Genomic DNA, 19,161 nt, shown 5'->3' on the forward strand with positions numbered 1-19,161 from the left:
GAGACCCTGGGTTCAAGCCCTGGGTCTGGGTGTCTCTCTCTCTCAGTGGGTTCATAATGGCCGTGTCAGAGACACTGACACCCTGGGTTCAAGCCCTGGGTCTGGGTGTCTCTCTCTGTCAGTGGGTTCATAATGGCCGTGTCAGAGACACTGACACCCTGGGTTCAAGCCCTGGGTCTGGGTGTCTCTCTCAGTGGGTTCATAATGGCCGTGTCAGAGACACTGACACCCTGGGTTCAAGCCCTGGGTCTGGGTGTCTCTCTCTCTCAGTGGGTTCATAATGGCCATGTCAGAGACACTGACACCCTGGGTTCAAGCCCTGGGTCTGGGTGTCTCTCTCAGTGGGTTCATAATGGCCGTGTCAGAGACACTGAGACCCTGGGTTCAAGCCCTGGGTCTGGGTGTCTCTCTCTCAGTGGGTTCATAATGGCCGTGTCAGAGACACTGACACCCTGCATTCAAGCCCTGGGTCTGGGTGTCGTGGGTTCCATGCCGACCCTGATGCCCGCTGCTGCTGCTGCTGTATAGACTTTGTCTCTGTCCCTTTTGTCGCGTGGATTTTTTTCCGGGCCCTCTGGTTTTCCCCTCCACATTTGAGAAACGTGAGTTGTCGAGTATTTGCCAACTGCTCTAAAGGTCCACGTGATGATGACGACGACGATGATAATAAACCGAATTGCTAGAGCTATGATTTGTAACGGCCAGGTCAGGGCCTTCTGAAAGAGAGCTACGCCGCATCTCAATGAGGGCCTTACCCGGCAAAAATAAAACGCTCCGTTTATAGTTCAAGTCCCGTGCACAACATCACGCGTCCACCTGTATAGAGGAGGAGGAGTTCCAGCCCAGGTAAGTGAACTCGCCACCTTTATTATCGTCACCACCACCACCACCGCGATGTCTCCAGCAAACAACAAAACAGCTGCCATGCCCCCTTCAGTCTGGGGGCAGGCAGGCAGGGAGAGAGGGGACGTTGCCACGACAGACCACGTGACCCACAACCAACGCCGGGCCACGTGGCGACGTCAAACAGAACCGTGACGCGCAAAGCGCCCCCACCCACCCCACCCCCCCCCCCCCCCCCTGGGTGGGGGCAAGTCGAACGGACGATGATTCTCTGTCGACTCTCTCGGATCGTTCTGGAAGATGCATCGTGCACGCGCCCCAACAACGCACACAGCCTCACCACCACCACCCACCGGGCCATGGATAAAGTTGTGCGAGTCTGGTGAGTCTTTGGGTCTCTGTGTGGTGAGTCTATGGGTCTCTGTGTGATGAGTCTGTGGGTCTCTGTGTGGTGAGTCTGTGGGTCTCTGTGTGGTGAGTCTATGGGTCTCTGTGTGGTGAGTCTGGGTGTCTATGTGTGGTGAGTCTATGAGTCTCTGTGTGGTGAGTCTTTGGGTCTGTGTGGTGAGTCTATGGGTCTCTGTGTAATGAGTCTGTGGGTCTCTGTGTGGTGAGTCTGTGGGTCTCTGTGTGGTGAGTCTGTGGGTCTCTGTGTGATGAGTCTGTGGGTCTCTGTGTGGTGAGTCTATGGGTCTCTGTGTGGTGAGTCTATGGGACAAACTCAGAAATATCCAGCGGCGGCAGGCATCGTCAGGGGTCGGGATGGAACCCACGACCTCCCGCGTGCCAGGCGAGGTGGTCGACATCTCCTAACCACCGTGCGGTGTGATTGGTGTGGCGACGACTTGGGGAGCGGCTTTCATCCGGCGGTGTCAACCGGGGGCGGGGACGAGGTCCTAAAGTTCCGATTTCTGCTCCACCGCGGCGGTGGCGGCGGCGGTGGCAGCGGTGGCAGCGGTGGCGGCGGTGGTGGCGGTGGCGACAGCGGCGGTGGCTACCTGCACTCGGCAGAGACAATATCAGGCTTGGGGACCAGGCCTGGGGCGTTCCCCCCTCGCTCGTTCGCCGGGGAACGAGAATATCACGCAGGGTGGGGAGAAAACACTCAGGAGGCACGGAACTCGAAACAACAGCCAGCAGCAGCAGCATCATCAGGCCCGATGATAATGTTGATGATGCCGGTTGTGGTTGTTGTAATTACCGGTGAGGTGTCACCAGGTACTTGAATTGTGAACGTTGTCGTGGGTTTACTCTACAACACACTACCGGTTAGTACTGAACAAGTATACTACACTGTACACTACACTGTACACTACACTACACTGTACACTACACTGGACAGTACACTGCACTGTCCACTACACTATACACTACACTGTAAACTCGTAACTAATTGGCACGTTTTGTTTACGTGACACTAAACCTGACTAATTGGCTGCGTCAGGTGGTGGCGGGTTTTACGACACAGCGTTTATATATTGACGCCACTTAACACAAAAACAAATTCGACTTTGAACACAATGGGAATATTGTGTTCATGTTGTAGCAGCAGGAGGAGGCGGAATCCACAAATGTACGGTCGGGGGTACGGGGGTCAGAACGTTACAACAGCAAACACGTCACGCAAACTCGTCACGCTGACATGTCACGCGCCATCGGCACATGCCAGGTATAGCAAAGGTTAACAAATCAATAAAAATAAATATAGACAAATATTGTGTATCTTACCAGGTAAGCCCCCCGCTGTGCTACTACGTCACTTGTTTTGTAGAAGCTACACCGGCTACCACAAGTGACAGCTCAACTCAGTGGCTTATCGTCATCATCGTCATCATTATCGTCATCATCGTCATCATTATCGTCATCATCGTTATCGTCGTCATCATCATTATCATCATCGTCGTCATCATCATCGTCATCATCATCGTTGTCGGGTGGCAAATAAGGAGCAGCAGCCAAATGGCTCTGAACGCGTAGAGACACAGGAAGTGTCAGGGTCGGGATAGGACCCACGACCTCCTGCGTACCAGGCGAGGTAATAATAATAGGGTTTTTCCCCTTTTTGGTACTGGCAAAGGAGGTCTAATGATGTAGATGATCCAGGCGAGGTAGTAACCATCTCATAGCCACCATGATGACGATGATGATGATGAGGGAGACACCGCAAACTCCAAATATACGGGTGTCAGGGGCGGGGAAGTAGCCCACGCCCTCCCGTGTACCAAGCGAGGCAGTCAACATCTACGTAGCCACCGCAACGCCACCGCCGCTCACCGGGACGCTTGCCGGCGTTCCGTCTGCCCTGCACGGCGCACACCAGCAAGGGGAACAGCACCAGCACCGCCAGCACCAGCACCGTCATGGCCACCGTCAAGCTGATGGGGTAGATAGTGCTGCTGCTGGCGGGGAGCGTCGCCTCGTCTCCCGTAGGCACTGTGGACGAGGGTGAGGAGGAGCGGGAGGTGGATGGGATGGTGGTGATGGTGGTGGTGGCGGCGGTGGTGATGGTGGCGGCGGTGGCGGCGGTGGTGGCGGCGGCGGTGGTGGTGGCGGCGGTGGTGGTGGCGGCGGTGGTGGTGGTGGCGGCGGTGGTGGTGGTGGCGGTGGTGGTGGCATTGGTGGTGGTGGCGGTGGTGGTGGTGGTGGCATTGGTGGTGGTGGTGGCGGTGGTGGTGGCGGCGGTGGTGGTGGTGGTGATGGCTACGGGATTGGGGACACGAGGAGATTCGGTGAGACGCGGGGAGATACGGGTAGACATGGGTAGGCAGACACGGGGAAACAGAGAGACACAGTGAGACAGATACAGACAGAGAGACAGATACAGACAGAGAAACAGAGAGAGACTGACAGAGAGACACAGACAGAGTGGGATGCTGAGCAGTGTTGTTGGATGAGGTTAGTGAGGAGGAGGAGGTTTTGGTCTTAATCACTTCTCTGTGTATGTGTGTGTGTCTGTCTGTGTGTGTGTCTGTATGCTGGGCTGGCTGAGTCATGTAGCCCGCATGCCCTGCCACCGCATGCCGAAACAGCTTTTGTTCGGCCGTATCGAGGGGGCTAAACGGGCGCAGCATGGACTGGAGAAGAGATGGAGTGATGTGGTACAGGAGGACGTGGAGCTGAGTGGACTTGCCGATGACTGGTACCAGCGGTGTCAAGATCAGCCTCTGTGGTGGAGGCTCGTGAAGGACGCTACTGGGCAGTTGGAGGTAGTTGCCCTCGAACAACAACGGAGGGCGGAGGAGCGACGCTCACAACAACGAGCGGAGCGCCGGGTGGCTAAAGCACAGCAGGTTGGCACAGTAGGGGGCACAGGTGGTGCATTAGCCAGTTATCTCAGTCAGTCGACCCGTGGTACCTGGGTCTGCCCCGTGACCTGCCAGCGGGCGTTTGACACTCCACGTGGCCTCAAGGTGCACATGTCCTGGCACAAGCGTCGTGGTGACGTCACCGCCACTTAGTGGCGAATGGCGGTTGTTGTTGTCTGTGTGTGGCTGTCTGTCTGTGTGTCTGTGTGTGTCTGTCTGTGTGTCTATTCAACACCGCCTTGCCAGGCATGCTGAGGAGAGGCTTGCGGAGCCCCAATGTGGTTTCAGGAAAGGGCGGTCCTGCACAGATGCCATATTTTCTGTCCGTCTGCTACAGCAGAGGTGTAGGGAATTCCAACAAGACCTACATCTCTGCTTTATTGACCTAGTCAAGGCCTATGATACCATCAGTAGGCCTGGGCTCTGGGTTGTTCTTCGTGCTTTTGCAGTCCCTGACCCTCTGCTCACGATTATTAAGGACCTTCATGATGGTGAGCGGGCCCGGGTAAAACTACGTGGCCGGGAGTCGGAGCCATTCCCTGTCCACCTTGGGGTGTGACAGGGATGTCCTCTGGCTCCCACATTATTTAACATCTATTTCGACCACGCAGTTCGTGAAGCCTTCGATGGCCGTACCAGACCAGAGGAATTTCCATCTGGTACAGACGTAGCGCCATAGATGTGACGGCGGTGCATCGAACCGTCAGGGGAGGGGCTGCAGCGGCAGCCCAAGAGGGGAGGGGCTGCTGGGGGCTCAGGACCCCAGACAGCCCCACCCCTCGGTGGGCAGGAGGCACCAGAGGGGACCTCCCCAGCCGATCTGGAGCCAGGCGCAGCCGAAGAACGAAGACTGGCGGCAGCTTGATAGGACCCTGGACCCCCTCGCCCCGCCGTCCTTGTGCAAGGCGGTAGTTGGTGACGTCACGTCGCGCTCGCCCTCCGGCACGGACAGGGGACCGGGACGGTGACGTCATGTCCCCCTGGGATATTTAGGCTGGGACCCCGTGACGTGTTCCGAGGTTGTTGGCGGGGAGCCAGGAACGTGTGAAGTTGGGAGTTGGGACCCAGGGTAGGTGGAAATTAGCACCAGGCTAGAGTAGCCTGTGGGTGTGCTAGGGACCTCCCCAGTACCCTTCCCCTGGGGGAGCGATGGGACCCAGGGTAGGGGGAGATTAGCACCGGGCTAGGGTAGCCTGTGGGTGTGCTAGGGACCTCCCCAGTACCCTTCCCCTGGGGTGTGGAGTGTAGGCAGTGAGCGTGCAGTACACGGAGTCGTGGTGTGTGAAGAGAAGTCTTTAATAAAACAACTGGCGCAAGCCCCTACATGAAGATCTTCCTCCGAGTCGTCATTTACGCCTCAACACTTGTAAGGGCCGGGACGCCGTGCGGGCCGTTGGTGGGACTCTGGGCCAGTGGTGGGACTCTGGGTCAGTGGTGGGACTCTGGGCCGGTGGTGGTGGGACTCTGGGCCAGTGGTGGTGGGACTCTGGGCTGGTGGTGGGACTCTGGGCCAGTGGTGGGACTCTGGGCCAGTGGTGGGACTCTGGGTCAGTGGTGGGACTCTGGGACTGTGGTGAGACTCTGGGCCAGTGGTGGGACTCTGGGCCAGTGGTGGGACTCTGGGCCAGTGGTGGGACTCTGGGTCAGTGGTGGGACTCTGGGACTGTGGTGAGACTCTGGGCCAGTGGTGGGACTCTGGGCCAGTGGTGGGACTCTGGGCCAGTGGTGGGACTCTGGGCCAGTGGTGGGACTCTGGGCCAGTGGTGGGACTCTGGGCCGGTGGTGGGACTCTGGGCCAGTGGTGGGACTCTGGGTCAGTGGTGGGACTCTGGGCCGGTGGTGGTGGGACTCTGGGCCAGTGGTGGTGGGACTCTGGGCCGGTGGTGGGACTCTGGGCCAGTGGTGGGACTCTGGGCCAGTGGTGGGACTCTGGGCCAGTGGTGGTTGGACTCTTGGCCGGTGGTGGAACTCTGGGCCAGTGGTGGGACTCTGGGTCAGTGGTGGGACTCTGGGACTGTGGTGAGACTCTGGGCCAGTGGTGGGACTCTGGGCCAGTGGTGGGACTCTGGGCCAGTGGTGGGACTCTGGGCCAGTGGTGGGACTCTGGGCCAGTGGTGGGACTCTGGGCCGGTGGTGGGACTCTGGGCCGGTGGTGGGACTCTGGGCCGGTGGTGTGACTCTGGGACTCCCGGCCCCACGCCCTTGTAAGGGTGAGGTCCGAGGCAGCCAGAGTCTGGACCCGCACCTTGGCTGGGTGGGGTCAGGGGTCGCCTCCCTTAGGGTGGTCACCTTGGCTGGCTGGGGTCAGGGGTCGCCTCCCCTAGGGTGGTCACCTTGGCTGGGTGGGGTCAGGGTAGCCTCCCCTAGGGTGGTCACAGCGGAGGAGCCCACGGCGTAGGCAGTGTCACGGCACGCTAGGAGCAGGCCATGTGCCTAGGCTGTAGCAGTGTATCAGGAGGACTGTGGGAGTGCTGTGTTGTAATAAAGGAGTTTCCTATCCGAAGTGTCTCCGGAACCCATTACACAGATAAAATGGGAGGCTGATCGATGCCCAGGTGGGGTCGAGGGATGGCTCTCTATTGCTCAACCACGTTGCGTATGCCGATGATCTGGTAATAGCTGCTCATTCAGAGGAGGAGTTGGAGGCGCTGCTGCTAAACCTGGAGCTTGCCACTGAGAGGTGGGGCCTTAACCATCAGTTCCACCAAAACTAAGCACCTGCCTGGGTATTTTGTACCATTGGACAATCCACTCCCACAACTCCCAATCGGTGATTGAGTTGTGGAGAGAGTGGAGAGTTTCCCATACCTGGGCAGTGTGCTCATGACTGGCTCCGGTTGGACAGCAAAGGTCTCACTCTGAATCAGTCGAGCGGCATTATCTATTCATCGGTTGCGTAACGCTGTGTGGAAGCTACCTGGTCTGTCACTCTGCACGAATCTTCAGGTCTTCTCGGCCACAGTCATTCCCTCCCTTCTCTACGCTTGCGAAAAGTGGACTCCCCTAATGGAACATCTTCGCCGGTTGGAAACATTTACGCTGGCCTGCCTACAATCCATCCTGGGTTTAACCAGGCTGGATTGTGTGAGCTCACAAATCCCAGAAAAATCTGGACAAAGTCCCATCGGTGAGCTCCTCCGGCAGGCAAGGCTGTGTTGGCTGGGTCATGTAGCCCGCATGCCCAGCCACCGCATGCCTAAACAGCTTTTGTTAGGCCGGATAGAGGGGGCTAAACGGGTGCGGCACTCGCCCACCCACTCACTCACCCTCCTACCCACTCAACCACTCACGCACCCACTCACTCAACCACTAACCCACCCACTCACCCACCGACTCACCCACCCACTCACTCACCCACCTACCCACTCAACCACTCACGCACCCACTCACTCAACCACTTACCCACCCACTCAGTCAACTACTCACCCACCCACTAACGCACCAACTCACTCAACTACTCACCCAATCACTCACCCACCCACTCACTCACCCACCCAATCACTCGCCCACCCAATCACTCACCCACCCACTCACTCAACCACTCACGCACCCACTTAACCACTTACCCACCCACTCACCCACTGACCCACTCAACTACTCACCCAATCACTCACCATCCCACCCAATCACTCACCCACCCACTCACCCACCCACTCACCCACCCACTCACTCACTTACTCGCCCACTCACTCAGCCACTCACCCACCCACCCACCCACTCATCCACCCACTCACTCAGCCACTCACCCACCCACCCACTCACCTACGGCACTGTGCGGTGGAGGGACGGAGACACACGACGGTGGAGACCACTCCCCTGTCTTCCACCGTGGGTAGCGAGCTACGACTCTCACGCGGACGCAGTACTCATCCTTGCCGCCAGGCGGAGGCACCGGGTGGCGGTAGCGGCACCCAACAAAGCGCTCCTGGCAGTGGCAAGCAGAAGGCTTTAGTGTGCCTGGTTATGTGGATGACACATTGGTGGTCTGGGCACACAGCAAAGATACACTGAACGCATTTCTAAATCGTCTCACCATGAAGCTGACAGAGGCTGACAGAACTCCAACATTTCTTTACCCAAACAACCAAAGAGTTGGCATTTCTGGACATTCGGCTCAGACGGGGTAGAAGTGACACAATAACACTCAGTATTTACCAAAATAAAACTCGTACTGACGCCTATCTGAATGCAGAGTCACAACCTTCACCCCGCAACAGAAATCTGCTCTTGTCAAGTCGCTCATTCATCGAGCTAAGAAAGTGTCAGATGGTGACAGTCTGAGAAGTGAAATTGAACATGTTAAAGAAGCGCTGCAAATGAACGGTTACGATGATGCACAAATAAAGAGGGCATTGAATACCAAAACCACATCAAATAACAAGAGCATTGAAACCGCCCAAGTAATTAAAACGATCAAAATACCGTACATTGCGGGAGTAGCTGATGAACCCGCCACATGTTTGGGAAAACAAAACATCCGAGTCAGATTTGGCACGGTACATAAAATACAGAATTTAATATCTGCTACAAAACATGTATTACCGAAGCTATCAACAGAAGGTGTGGTACAGGATTAACTGCACGTGTGGTAAATGTTATGTTGGGCAAACAGGACGAATGATCAGCACGAGACTAAAAGAACACCAGAGAAACATTAAATTCTCCCAAACACAACTGTCAGCAGTAGCAGAACACGCGTGCCAACAATGACACACTCCATTGATTTTGATGTTGAAGTTTTGTGCAAAACTAGCTCCTACTGGCCAAGACTAATTAGAGAATCTATCGAAATTGAAAGAAATCGAAATAATTCTAGATTTAAAGCTTTCGTGACTGCTAGGATCCATACTCTCGTCCTTTCACCTGATGAAGGCCGCTTGTGTTGTGGCCGAAACGTCGTGATTTTTTGTTATTTTATTTTCACCTACGTGACTTTACCCAATAGAACCAAATCGAAATAACTTTAACCGTTCGGATAGCTACCGTCTTAGTGCTGCGTGTAAGCGAATCATCAAATAATACATTAGTTAAATGCATGCCTACAAAGGGCGGCGTACTTCAGCAGGGATTATTGTTGGTAGGGCTATTTTATTCAACACAATAGACAGGAAAGACAAGTGCAAAGGGCTTGCATAATGCACATGCCTCATGTGCCTTGCCTCAGTAATCACCCCCCCCCCCACCCATGATTGTGCAAGAGCGCAGAAGGGTGGTCACCACATCTAGGCCTCTATATAAGGAACGAAACAGGAAGACTTCACAAATCTGTCTGTCGCCTGATGAAGCTTGTTGTAATTACCGGCAAAACGTCACGGTACTCAGACTGTAAATGTTGTGGCTTGGCTCTCCAACACACAACTGGTGTGCTGTACTAGTACACTACACTATACACTACACACTAGTGTTGCACTAGTGACGAATTGGCACGTTCTGTTTACGTGACAACCCTTACTAGTTGGCTGTGTCGGGTGGTGGCGGGTTTTAACGACACAACATTTATATATTTACGCGACCTAACCCAAAAACCTCTTATGGATATTGGTCGCGTACGCCAACTACGTGTTAACCTGAGCATCATCATCATCATCAGTAGTAGTAGTAGCATCACCACTCACCCACTCAACCACCCACTCACCCACTCAACCACTCACCCACTCACCCACCCACCCGCTCACCCGCTCAATCACCCACCCACTCACCCACCACTCACTCACCCACCCGCTCACCCACCCACCCACCCGCTCACTCAGCAGCTCAATCACCCACTCACCCACCCACCCACTCACTCACCTACCCACCCACTCACCTACCCACCCACCCACTCTCACCGTGCTCGTCACGCCCCTCCGTGTGGAGACCTCTGCCTGCAGGTGGTACAGCACGTCACACTGCGCCATCCTCCTCCTCCACCCACTCCTCATGGAGACCCCCACGGAGAGCTCCCACGCCTTCGGCTCTCCCTCGTCGTCATCGTCGTCATAGTACCCATCGTCGTCGCCATCGCCGTCAGCCCCATCACCGTCGGCGCCAACACCCTCATCATCATCATCGTAGTCATCATCGTCGTAGCCATCGTCGTCATCTTTGTAGACCTCATCCTCACCCTCACTACCACACTCCTCCTTCTCCTCACCACCATCACCACCCTCCTCCTCCTCCACCGTCGCGTTCTTGTGGAGCATCATGGTGACCGTAGGAGCGCTGAGCACAGCTGAGACACGGGGGGGGGGGGGGGGAGATGACGTCTCACTCACACAGAGACACTCAGAAACACACAGAGACACTCAGAGACATTCAGAGACACTCACACAGAGACACACAGAGACACACACAGAGACACACAGAGACACTCAGAGACACTCACACAGAGACACTCACACAGAGACACTCACACAGAGACACTCAGAGACACACAGAGACACACAGAGAGACACTCACACAGAGAAACTCAGAGACACTCACAGAGACACTCACACAGAGACACTCAGAGACACACAGAGACACACAGAGACACTCACACAGAGACACTCAGAGACACACAGAGACACACAGAGAGACACTCACACAGAGACACTCAGAGACACTCACAGAGACACTCACACAGAGACACTCAGAGACACACAGAGACACACAGAGACACACACAGACAGAGACACACACACACAGAGACACTCACACAGAGACACTGACACACAGAGACACACACAGACACACATACACAAAGGCAAACACACACAGAGACATAGACACACACACAGAGACACAGAGACACTCACATACAGACACTCTACACACAGACATATACACACACAGAGACAGAGACACACAGACACACACACAGACACACACACACAGACACACACACAGACACACACAGACACACACACACACAGACACACATACACACAGACAGAGACACACAGAGACACTCACACAGAGACACTCACACAGAGACACACACACACATAGAGACACATAAAGAGACACTCACACACAGAGACACTCACAGACACACAGAGACACACAGAGACACACTCACACAGAGACACTCACACACAGACACATACACACAGAGACACACACAGAGAGACACACAAAGAGACACTCACACATAGAGACACACACAGACACACAGAGACACACACAGACATACACACAAAGAGACTCTCCCACAGAGACAATACACAGAGACATTCACACACAGAGACACTCACACAGAGACACGCACAGAGACACTCACACAGAGACACTCACACACAGAGACACACTCACACAGAGACACTCACACACAGACACATACACACAGGCAGACACAGACAGAGACATAGACACACACACAGAGACACAGAGACACTCACATACAGACACTCTACACACAGACATACACACACAGAGACACTCGCACAGAGAGACTCATACACACAGACATACAGAGACAGACACACAGACAAATACACAGACATACACACACACAGAGACAGAGACACACAGACACACCCACACACAGACACACAGACACACACACACACACACAGACACACATACACACAGACAGACACACACAGAGACACTCGCACAGAGAGACTCATACACACAGACATACAGAGACAGACACACAGACAAATACACAGACATACACACAGACACACACACAGACACACACAGAGACACACACACACACAGACACACATACACACAGACAGAGACACACAGAGACACTCACACAGAGACACTCACACAGAGACACTCACACAGAGACACACACACACATAGAGACACACAAAGAGGCACTCACACACAGAGACACTCACAGACACACAGAGACACACTCACACAGAGACACTCACACACAGACACATACACACAGAGACACACACAGAGAGACACACAAAGAGACACGCACACATAGAGACACACATAGACACACACAGACACACACACAGAGACTCTCCCACAGAGACAATACACAGAGACATTCACACACAGAGACACTCACACAGAGACACGCACAGAGACACTCACACAGAGACACTCACACACAGAGACACACTCACACAGAGACACTCACACACAGACACATACACACATACACACAGGCAGACACACACAGAGACATAGACACACACACAGAGACACAGAGACACTCACATACAGACACTTTACACACAGACATACACACAGAGACACTCGCACAGAGAGACTCATACACACAGACATACAGAGACAGACACACAGACACACACAAACACACAGACACACACACACAGACACACACACACACATAGACAAAGCCACTGACTTGTCTTCAAGGGTAAGACCTCAACCACGACCCAGGGCAAGGAGATTGGTGAGGCCACCGGTGATGACGATGAAACGGTGGCTCTGACGCGCAGGTGATAGCGGTCACCGGGATGCCGCAGAGCTGAGGAGACATCGCACCGAGTCTCTGTTGTGGCAGCGCAGACGGTCCGCCAGTGGGCTCGTCCATAGCTGCACAGACAGAGACACGGGGAGGAGGTAGTGAGGAGTGGGTGAGTGAGTGGGTGGGTGGGTGAGTGAGTGAGAGAGTGGGCGAGTGAGAGAGTGGGTGAGTAAGTGGATGCGTGAGTGGGTGAGTGGGCGAGTGAGTCAGTGAGTGAGTGGGTGGATGAGTGAGTGAGTTGGTGAGTGAGTGGCTGGGTGAGTGAGTGAGTCAGTGAGTGAGTGGGTGGGTGAGAGAGTAGGTAGGTGGGTGAGTGGGTGAGTGGGTGAGTGGGCGAGTGAGTCAGTCAGTGAGTGAGTGGGTGAGTGAGTAGGTGGGTGAGTGAGTGGGTGAGTCAGTGAGTGAGTGGGTGGTTGAGTGTGTGAGTGAGTGAGTGGGTGGTTGAGTGTGTGAGTGAGTGAGTGGGTGAGTGACTGAGTGAGTGGGTGAGTGGGTGAGTGAGTGAGTGGGTGAGTGAGTGGGCGAGCATCTCACCGTTTGCTCTCCACTCTGTAGGTGACGCTGCTGGTGGCGGGGTTCACGTTAGCTGGTTCCCAGCGGAGTTGTGTCAGCAGGTCTCGAGACTCCACGCGCACATTCAGTGGGGAAGCCGGGGCTGGGGAGATGGGCAAACGGCACTCAGTGTGCGCTAACCACTGCACCACCGCTCCCCACACTCACACACAGTGCGCTAACCACTGCACCACCGCTCCCCACACAAACACAGTGCGCTAACCACTGCACCACCGCTCCCCACACTCACACACAGTGCGCTAACCACTGCACCACCGCTCCCCACACACACACAGTGCGCTAACCACTGCACAACCGCTCCCCACACTCACACAGTGCGCTAACCACTGCACCACCGCTCCCCACACAAACACAGTGCGCTAACCACTGCACCACCGCTCCCCACACTCACACACAGTGCGCTAACCACTGTACCACCGCTCCCCACACTCACTCACACAGTGCGCTAACCACTGCACCACCGCTCCCCACACACACACAGTGCGTTAACCACTGCACCACCGCTCCCCACACACTCACACAGTGCGCTAACCACTGCACCACCGCTCCCCACACTCACTCACACAGTGCGCTAACCACTGCACCACCGCTCCCCACACACACAGTGCGCTAACCACTGCACCACCGCTCCCCACACACACACAGTGCGCTAACCACTGCACCACCGCTCCCCACACACACACAGTGCGCTAACCACTGCACCACCGCTCCCCACACACACACACAGTGCGCTAACCACTGCACCACCGCTTACCACTCACTCACACAGTGCGCTAACCACTGCACCACCGCTCCCCACACACTCACTCACACAGTGCGCTAACCACTGCACCACCGCTCCCCACGTCCACCACAACCTGGCACCCGATGTATCGACCGGCCCGGCTCACCGTGGCTGCTGCACCACGTGACGAGGTGGAGGAGGAGCAGGAGGAAGAGGAAGAATAGGCCAAGTCTAGAGACGAGTTGACGCATCGCCATGGAGCGATATTTAGTCACGTGCAGAGAAATTCGATTCCCGGTTCGATTAACTATACTCGCATCAATTCTTAATGGGATAACATTAGGAATCGATTATTGTAGAGTAATGGATGTATAGAGTCGATTTTTATTGGGATAACATGGGAATCGATATACAGTTGATTAAGCTAATTAAATCGATTTCCGTTCGGATAACATGAGAATTAAGTGGTCGAAAATGAATCTTAATGAATCGATTCCTACTTTTATTACATGAGAATTGAACATGATCGACTATCGTGTGTGGGTGTGATGCTCACCTGTATGTGTACGTGTGTGTGTGTAACTGTGTGTGTGTACCTGTTTGTGTGTGTACCTGTGTGTGTGTGCCTGTGTGTGTACCTGTGTGTGTACCTGTGTGTGTGTCTACCTGTGTGTGGGCCTGTGTGTGTGTGTACCTGTGTGTGTACCTGTGTGTGTGTACCTGTGTGTGTACCTGTGTGTGTACCTGTGTGTGTGTACCTGTATGTGTGCCTGTGTGTGTGTACCTGTGTGTGTACCTGTTTGTGTGTGTACCTGTGTGTGTACCTGTGTGTGTACCTGTGTGTGTGTACCTGTGTGTGTACCTGTGTGTGTGTGTGTGTACCTGTGTGTGTACCTGTGTGTGTGCACCTGTGTGTGTGTACCTGTGTGTGTGTACCTGTGTGTGTGTGTACCTGTGTGTGTACACTGTGTGTGTGTACCTGTGTGTGTCTGTACCTGTGTGTGTGTACCTGTGTGTACCTGTGTGTGTACCTGTGTATGTGTGTACCTGTGTGTGTGTACCTGTGTGTGTGTACCTGTGTGTGTGTACCTGTGTATGTGTGTACCTGTGTGTGTGTGTACCTGTGTGTGTGTACCTGTGTGTGTGTACCTGTGTGTGCCTTGCCTCTCCTCAGCGTGCCTTGCCAGGCACGCTGAGGAGAGGCTTGCGGAGCCCCAATGCGGTTTCAGGAAAGGGCGGTCCTGCACGGATGCCATATTTTCTGTCCGTCTGCTACAGCAGAGGTGTAGGGAATTCCAACAAGACCTACATCTCTGCTTTATTGACCTGGTCAAGGCCTATGATACCATCAGTAGGCCTGGGCTCTGGGTCGTTCTTCGTGCTTTTGGAGTACCTGACCCTCTGCTCACGATCATTAAGGACCTTCATGATGGTGAGCGGGCCCGGGTAAAACTACGTGGCCGGGAGTCAGAGCCATTCCCTGTACACCTTGGGGTGCGACAGGGATGTCCTCTGGCTCCCACATTATTTAACATCTATTTTGACCACGTAGTTCGTGAAGCCTTCAATAGCTGTACCGAGGGAATCTCCATATGGTACAGATATAATGGGAGGCTAATCGATGCCCGGGTGCGGTCAAGGGATGGCTCCCTATTGCTCAACCACGTTATGTATGCTGATGACTTGGTAATAGCTGCTCAGTCAGAGGAGGAGTTGGAGACGCTGCTGCTGAGACTGGAGCGTGCCACTAAGAGGTGGGGCCTTACCATCAGCCCCACCAAAACTAAGCACCTGCCTGGGTATTTTGTACCATCGGACACTCCACCCCCACAACTCCCAATCGGTGATGGGGCAGTTGTGGAGAGAGTGGAGAGTTTCCCATACCTGGGCAGTGTGCTTATGACTGGCTCCAGTTTAACAGCAGAGGTCTCACTCCGAATCAGTCGAGCGGCAATATCTTTTCATCGGTTGCGTAACGCTGTGTGGAAGCTACCTGGTCTGTCGCTCCGCACTAAGCTTCAGGTCTTCTCGGCCACGGTCATTCCCTCCCTTCTCTACGCTTGCGAAACGTGGACCCCCCTAATGGAACATCTTCGCCGGTTAGAAACATTTAGGCTGACCTGCCTACGATCCATCCTGGGTTTAACCAGACTGGATTGTGTGAGGAGCTCACAAATCCTTGAAAGATCTGGGCAGGGTCCCATCGGTGAGCTCCTCCGGCAGGCAAGGCTGCGATGGCTGGGTCATGTAGCCCGCATGCCCAGCCACCGCATGCCGAAACAGCTTTTGTTTGGCCGGATTGAGGGGGCTAAGCGGGCGCGGCACGGGCTAGAGAAGAGATGGAGTGATGTGGTACAGGAGGACGTGGAGCTGAGTGGACTTGCCGATGACTGGTACCAGCGGTGTCAAGATCGGCCTCTGTGGAGGAGGCTCGTGAAGGATGCTACTGGGCAGTTGGAGGCAGTCGCCCTCCAACAACAACGGAGGGCGGAGGAGCGACGCTCACAACAGCGAGCGGAGCGCCGGGTGGCTAAAGCACAGCAGGTTGGCACAGTAGGGGGCACAGGTGGTGCATCAGCCAGTCATCTCAGTCAGTCGACCCGTGGCACCTGGGTCTGCCCCGTGACCTCCTGCCAGCGGGCGTTCGACACTTCACGTGGCCTCAGGGTGCACATAGCCTGGCACAAGCGTCGTGGTGACGTCACCGCCACTTAGTGGCGAATGGCGGTTGTTGTTGTTGTTGTACCTGTGTATGTGTGTACCTGTGTGTGTGTACCTGTGTGTGTACACTATGTGTGTGTGTGTTGTGGGGGCTACCGTCCCCCGCTTTACCCACCGACTCCCCCGTTTCACTCACACCGCTACCCCCCCGGCTGCTGTCAGGTCCAGACTACCGACCCCTAATGCCTCGCCCCCCTGTACCTCTGCCTGGGATGTCGACCGCGTTTGCGTAGCTTAATTAGCGGCTCGTATGCTTTGCGCTCGCGATGCGCTACCCTGTTCAACGGCGGCGTGTCGCGGTGAGCGCGCTCGCAAAGTAAAACCCCGTCCTGCACGGGAATAAACAGGCGCGGCGCGCCCCCGTGGGATTCCCTCCCACCCACGCTCCACGCGCTTAAGCCAAAACAAACACGCCGCGATTACTTTGCTCCGATTTAACGGGCTGTTTACACAGCTGCGTATTCGCACACGCCAGGCGCTTAATTCGCTATTAGACAATTGCGCGAGTGCGCGCCCGCCACCCCGTCACACAGGCGCGCAAGCGTAAAGCGCTACTGTAGGCTATTGCGCAGGTACACGAGCGCTGGGCACCGCCGAAGATATTCGTGTAGGTACGCGCGCGCTGAACAATACAGTAAACGACCGTACAGGTACGGACACTAAGCACGTTCTACTCCCTTATTCGCTGCAAACAGCCGCGTATGCGCACGAACACACAACACTCTGTACACACTCGTACCGATATGCGAACACCAAACACTTCGTCTCCCTCCTCGCACTCACAGTGACCACGAAACAGCTTTATCCTATTAGTGGTTTTATTCCCCGCGAGTATCGAACTAGACTGTGTGTGTCAGTACGGACCAGCAGGACCGGTCTAACCTATTTCGCTACTCCCTGATACTTAATGGACCTGTCTGCCCTCTATTTTCTCTCCGAATTTCGTCCCTTTGTCTTACCTCTCTCCCTCGTACTTACGGTCCGACCTCGCAGCGATGGAGGTCGCGGATAGATGATGCTGTAAACAGAATCTGGCTGTTCTCTGCCCCGTCTCACGGACGTGCGAGTAACAGTCAGGTGACGGCTCCCCGATCCCTCCCTCCTGTTGATCTCCAGTCAAATAAAAATGGCCCCGTGCCTCCCCAAAGCGTCCCTTTTTATGCTCCTTTCAAAGCCCTCGCACCGCCCATCCGCGGTGCATCGCGGGTCAGGCCGTTAATCCGCGGTGCATCATGGGTAGGGCCATTATTCCGCGGTGCATCATGGGTAGGGCCGTTAATCCGCGGTGCATCATGGGTAGAGACGCTAGCCCGCGGTGCACCATGGGTAGAGACGCTTAACCCACGCTGCCCCGCTCCCCACCTGTCTGCTGGTCCGTGTGTGTCTTGGGCATCTCCTCACTGCAGTTCTCAGTGGGTTCGCCGTGGTCATTTAATTCTAAGTTAAGCCACGGCGCCAAGTGCCATTTGGCCTGGGGGGGGGGGGGGGGTGCCTGCCAATTCCCTGACCCTGAGAAACCGTGGAGCACCCCCACGAGGGGGCCTCTCGGGTAAAAACTCAGGGCAGGTGCCCCCCTCCCCTCCCCATGAGGCCCTACTTGAGTGTGTGTGTGTTTAGGTGGGGGGGGGGGGAGGGTGGCGGGGGAAGTGCTGTGATGGGAGCCGGGTGGCTTCTCGTCGCAGCAGCACAGCGACGGGCCCGGTTTCAACGGAGCGGCTTCGCTGTTGTGGCACCACATAGCCCCCCGAGGTGCCAGTCCCCGTCCCGGGTTGACTGGAGCACCTCGCCTGGGTTGCTCCCACGAGGTAGCGCCGCGGGGTCCGCGGGACTCGTCCAGTCCTCGTGGCCGGCCTCGGGGGTGGTGGCTCCGTCTCCCGGAGTTCGGGCGGCGGTCTCCTCCTCCGCTCCAGCGGTTTTCCTTGGTCCTTGGCACCTGCGGGCTGGGAGACAAACTCGGGGGCGGTAGGATTTAGGGGCCGTCGTCCCCGTCCTCCCTGGCCCGGGTCAGGACCCCCCGGGGCCCGGGGCTCCGTGGGGCCCATATACCGTGCGAGGCCCCCGGGTATGGGGGGTGTGGGGACCCAGGGGTTTCGGGGTACTCGAGCGGCGGGGTTCTCCTTCGCTGGGGACGCCCTCCATGGTTTTAGTTGCCGGACGTTGACCACCATCTCCCGGCCTCTCTCCCCCCCCTGAATCAGTACCGTCCAGGGGGAGATCTGTCGTCCCACGGTCCAGGGTCCCCGCCAGTAGGTGGTTAGCTTCCCCGCCTGCCCGGCCCCGACGCGAGGGGTGTGCAGCCATACCTTAGAGCCCGCCGAGTAGAAAGGGGGCTCCATTCGGGGTCGGGTCCCCTGCTCCTGCCTCTGGTGTGCGGCCTCGCCTTGCGGGTAGGCCCGGCCCCTCGCTCCTCGTAGGGTCTCCATCAGATGCTCCACGGGGCGGCTCCCTTCCTCCCATTGCGGCGGAGGGACACCGAACAGCAGATCTGTGGGTAGGCGAGACTGACGACCAAACATCATTAGGAACGGGGTCTGTCCCGTAGATGTGTGTACCGTGGTGGTGTAGGCGAACAG

The 19,161-nt window shown here is 55.9% G+C and overlaps 1 protein-coding gene across 3 annotated transcripts; it reads right to left on the bottom strand.

Annotated features, from left to right (window-relative positions):
* Positions 1–1,062: 1,062 nt before the first annotated feature.
* LOC142916507 (uncharacterized) lies at positions 1,063–14,171 on the bottom strand. Of its 3 annotated transcripts, none has more exons than XM_076061639.1 (8): positions 14,034–14,171; positions 13,105–13,225; positions 12,448–12,638; positions 9,977–10,359; positions 8,571–8,588; positions 7,911–8,073; positions 3,118–3,543; positions 1,063–1,841 (listed from the first exon to the last, which is right to left on the bottom strand). In XM_076061639.1, the coding sequence occupies exons 1-8, from the start codon at positions 14,122–14,124 to the stop codon at positions 1,594–1,596; spliced, it is 1,641 nt and encodes a 546-aa protein (XP_075917754.1). In that variant the 5' UTR covers positions 14,125–14,171; the 3' UTR covers positions 1,063–1,593. The 3 variants fall into 3 exon arrangements, with proteins under 3 accessions (XP_075917754.1, XP_075917757.1, XP_075917756.1); XM_076061642.1 differs by having other exon boundaries at positions 3,118–3,276; positions 14,034–14,170; XM_076061641.1 differs by lacking the exon at positions 8,571–8,588 and having other exon boundaries at positions 14,034–14,170.
* Between the last annotated feature and the right edge of the window lie 4,990 nt (positions 14,172–19,161).

The sequence above is a fragment of the Petromyzon marinus genome, unplaced genomic scaffold, assembly GCF_048934315.1.
Source record: "Petromyzon marinus isolate PM22_M1 ecotype Great Lakes invasive population unplaced genomic scaffold, UKy_Petmar_22M1.pri1.0 PM_G_Scaffold_39, whole genome shotgun sequence".
In the NCBI taxonomy this organism is placed as follows: domain Eukaryota; kingdom Metazoa; phylum Chordata; class Hyperoartia; order Petromyzontiformes; family Petromyzontidae; genus Petromyzon; species Petromyzon marinus.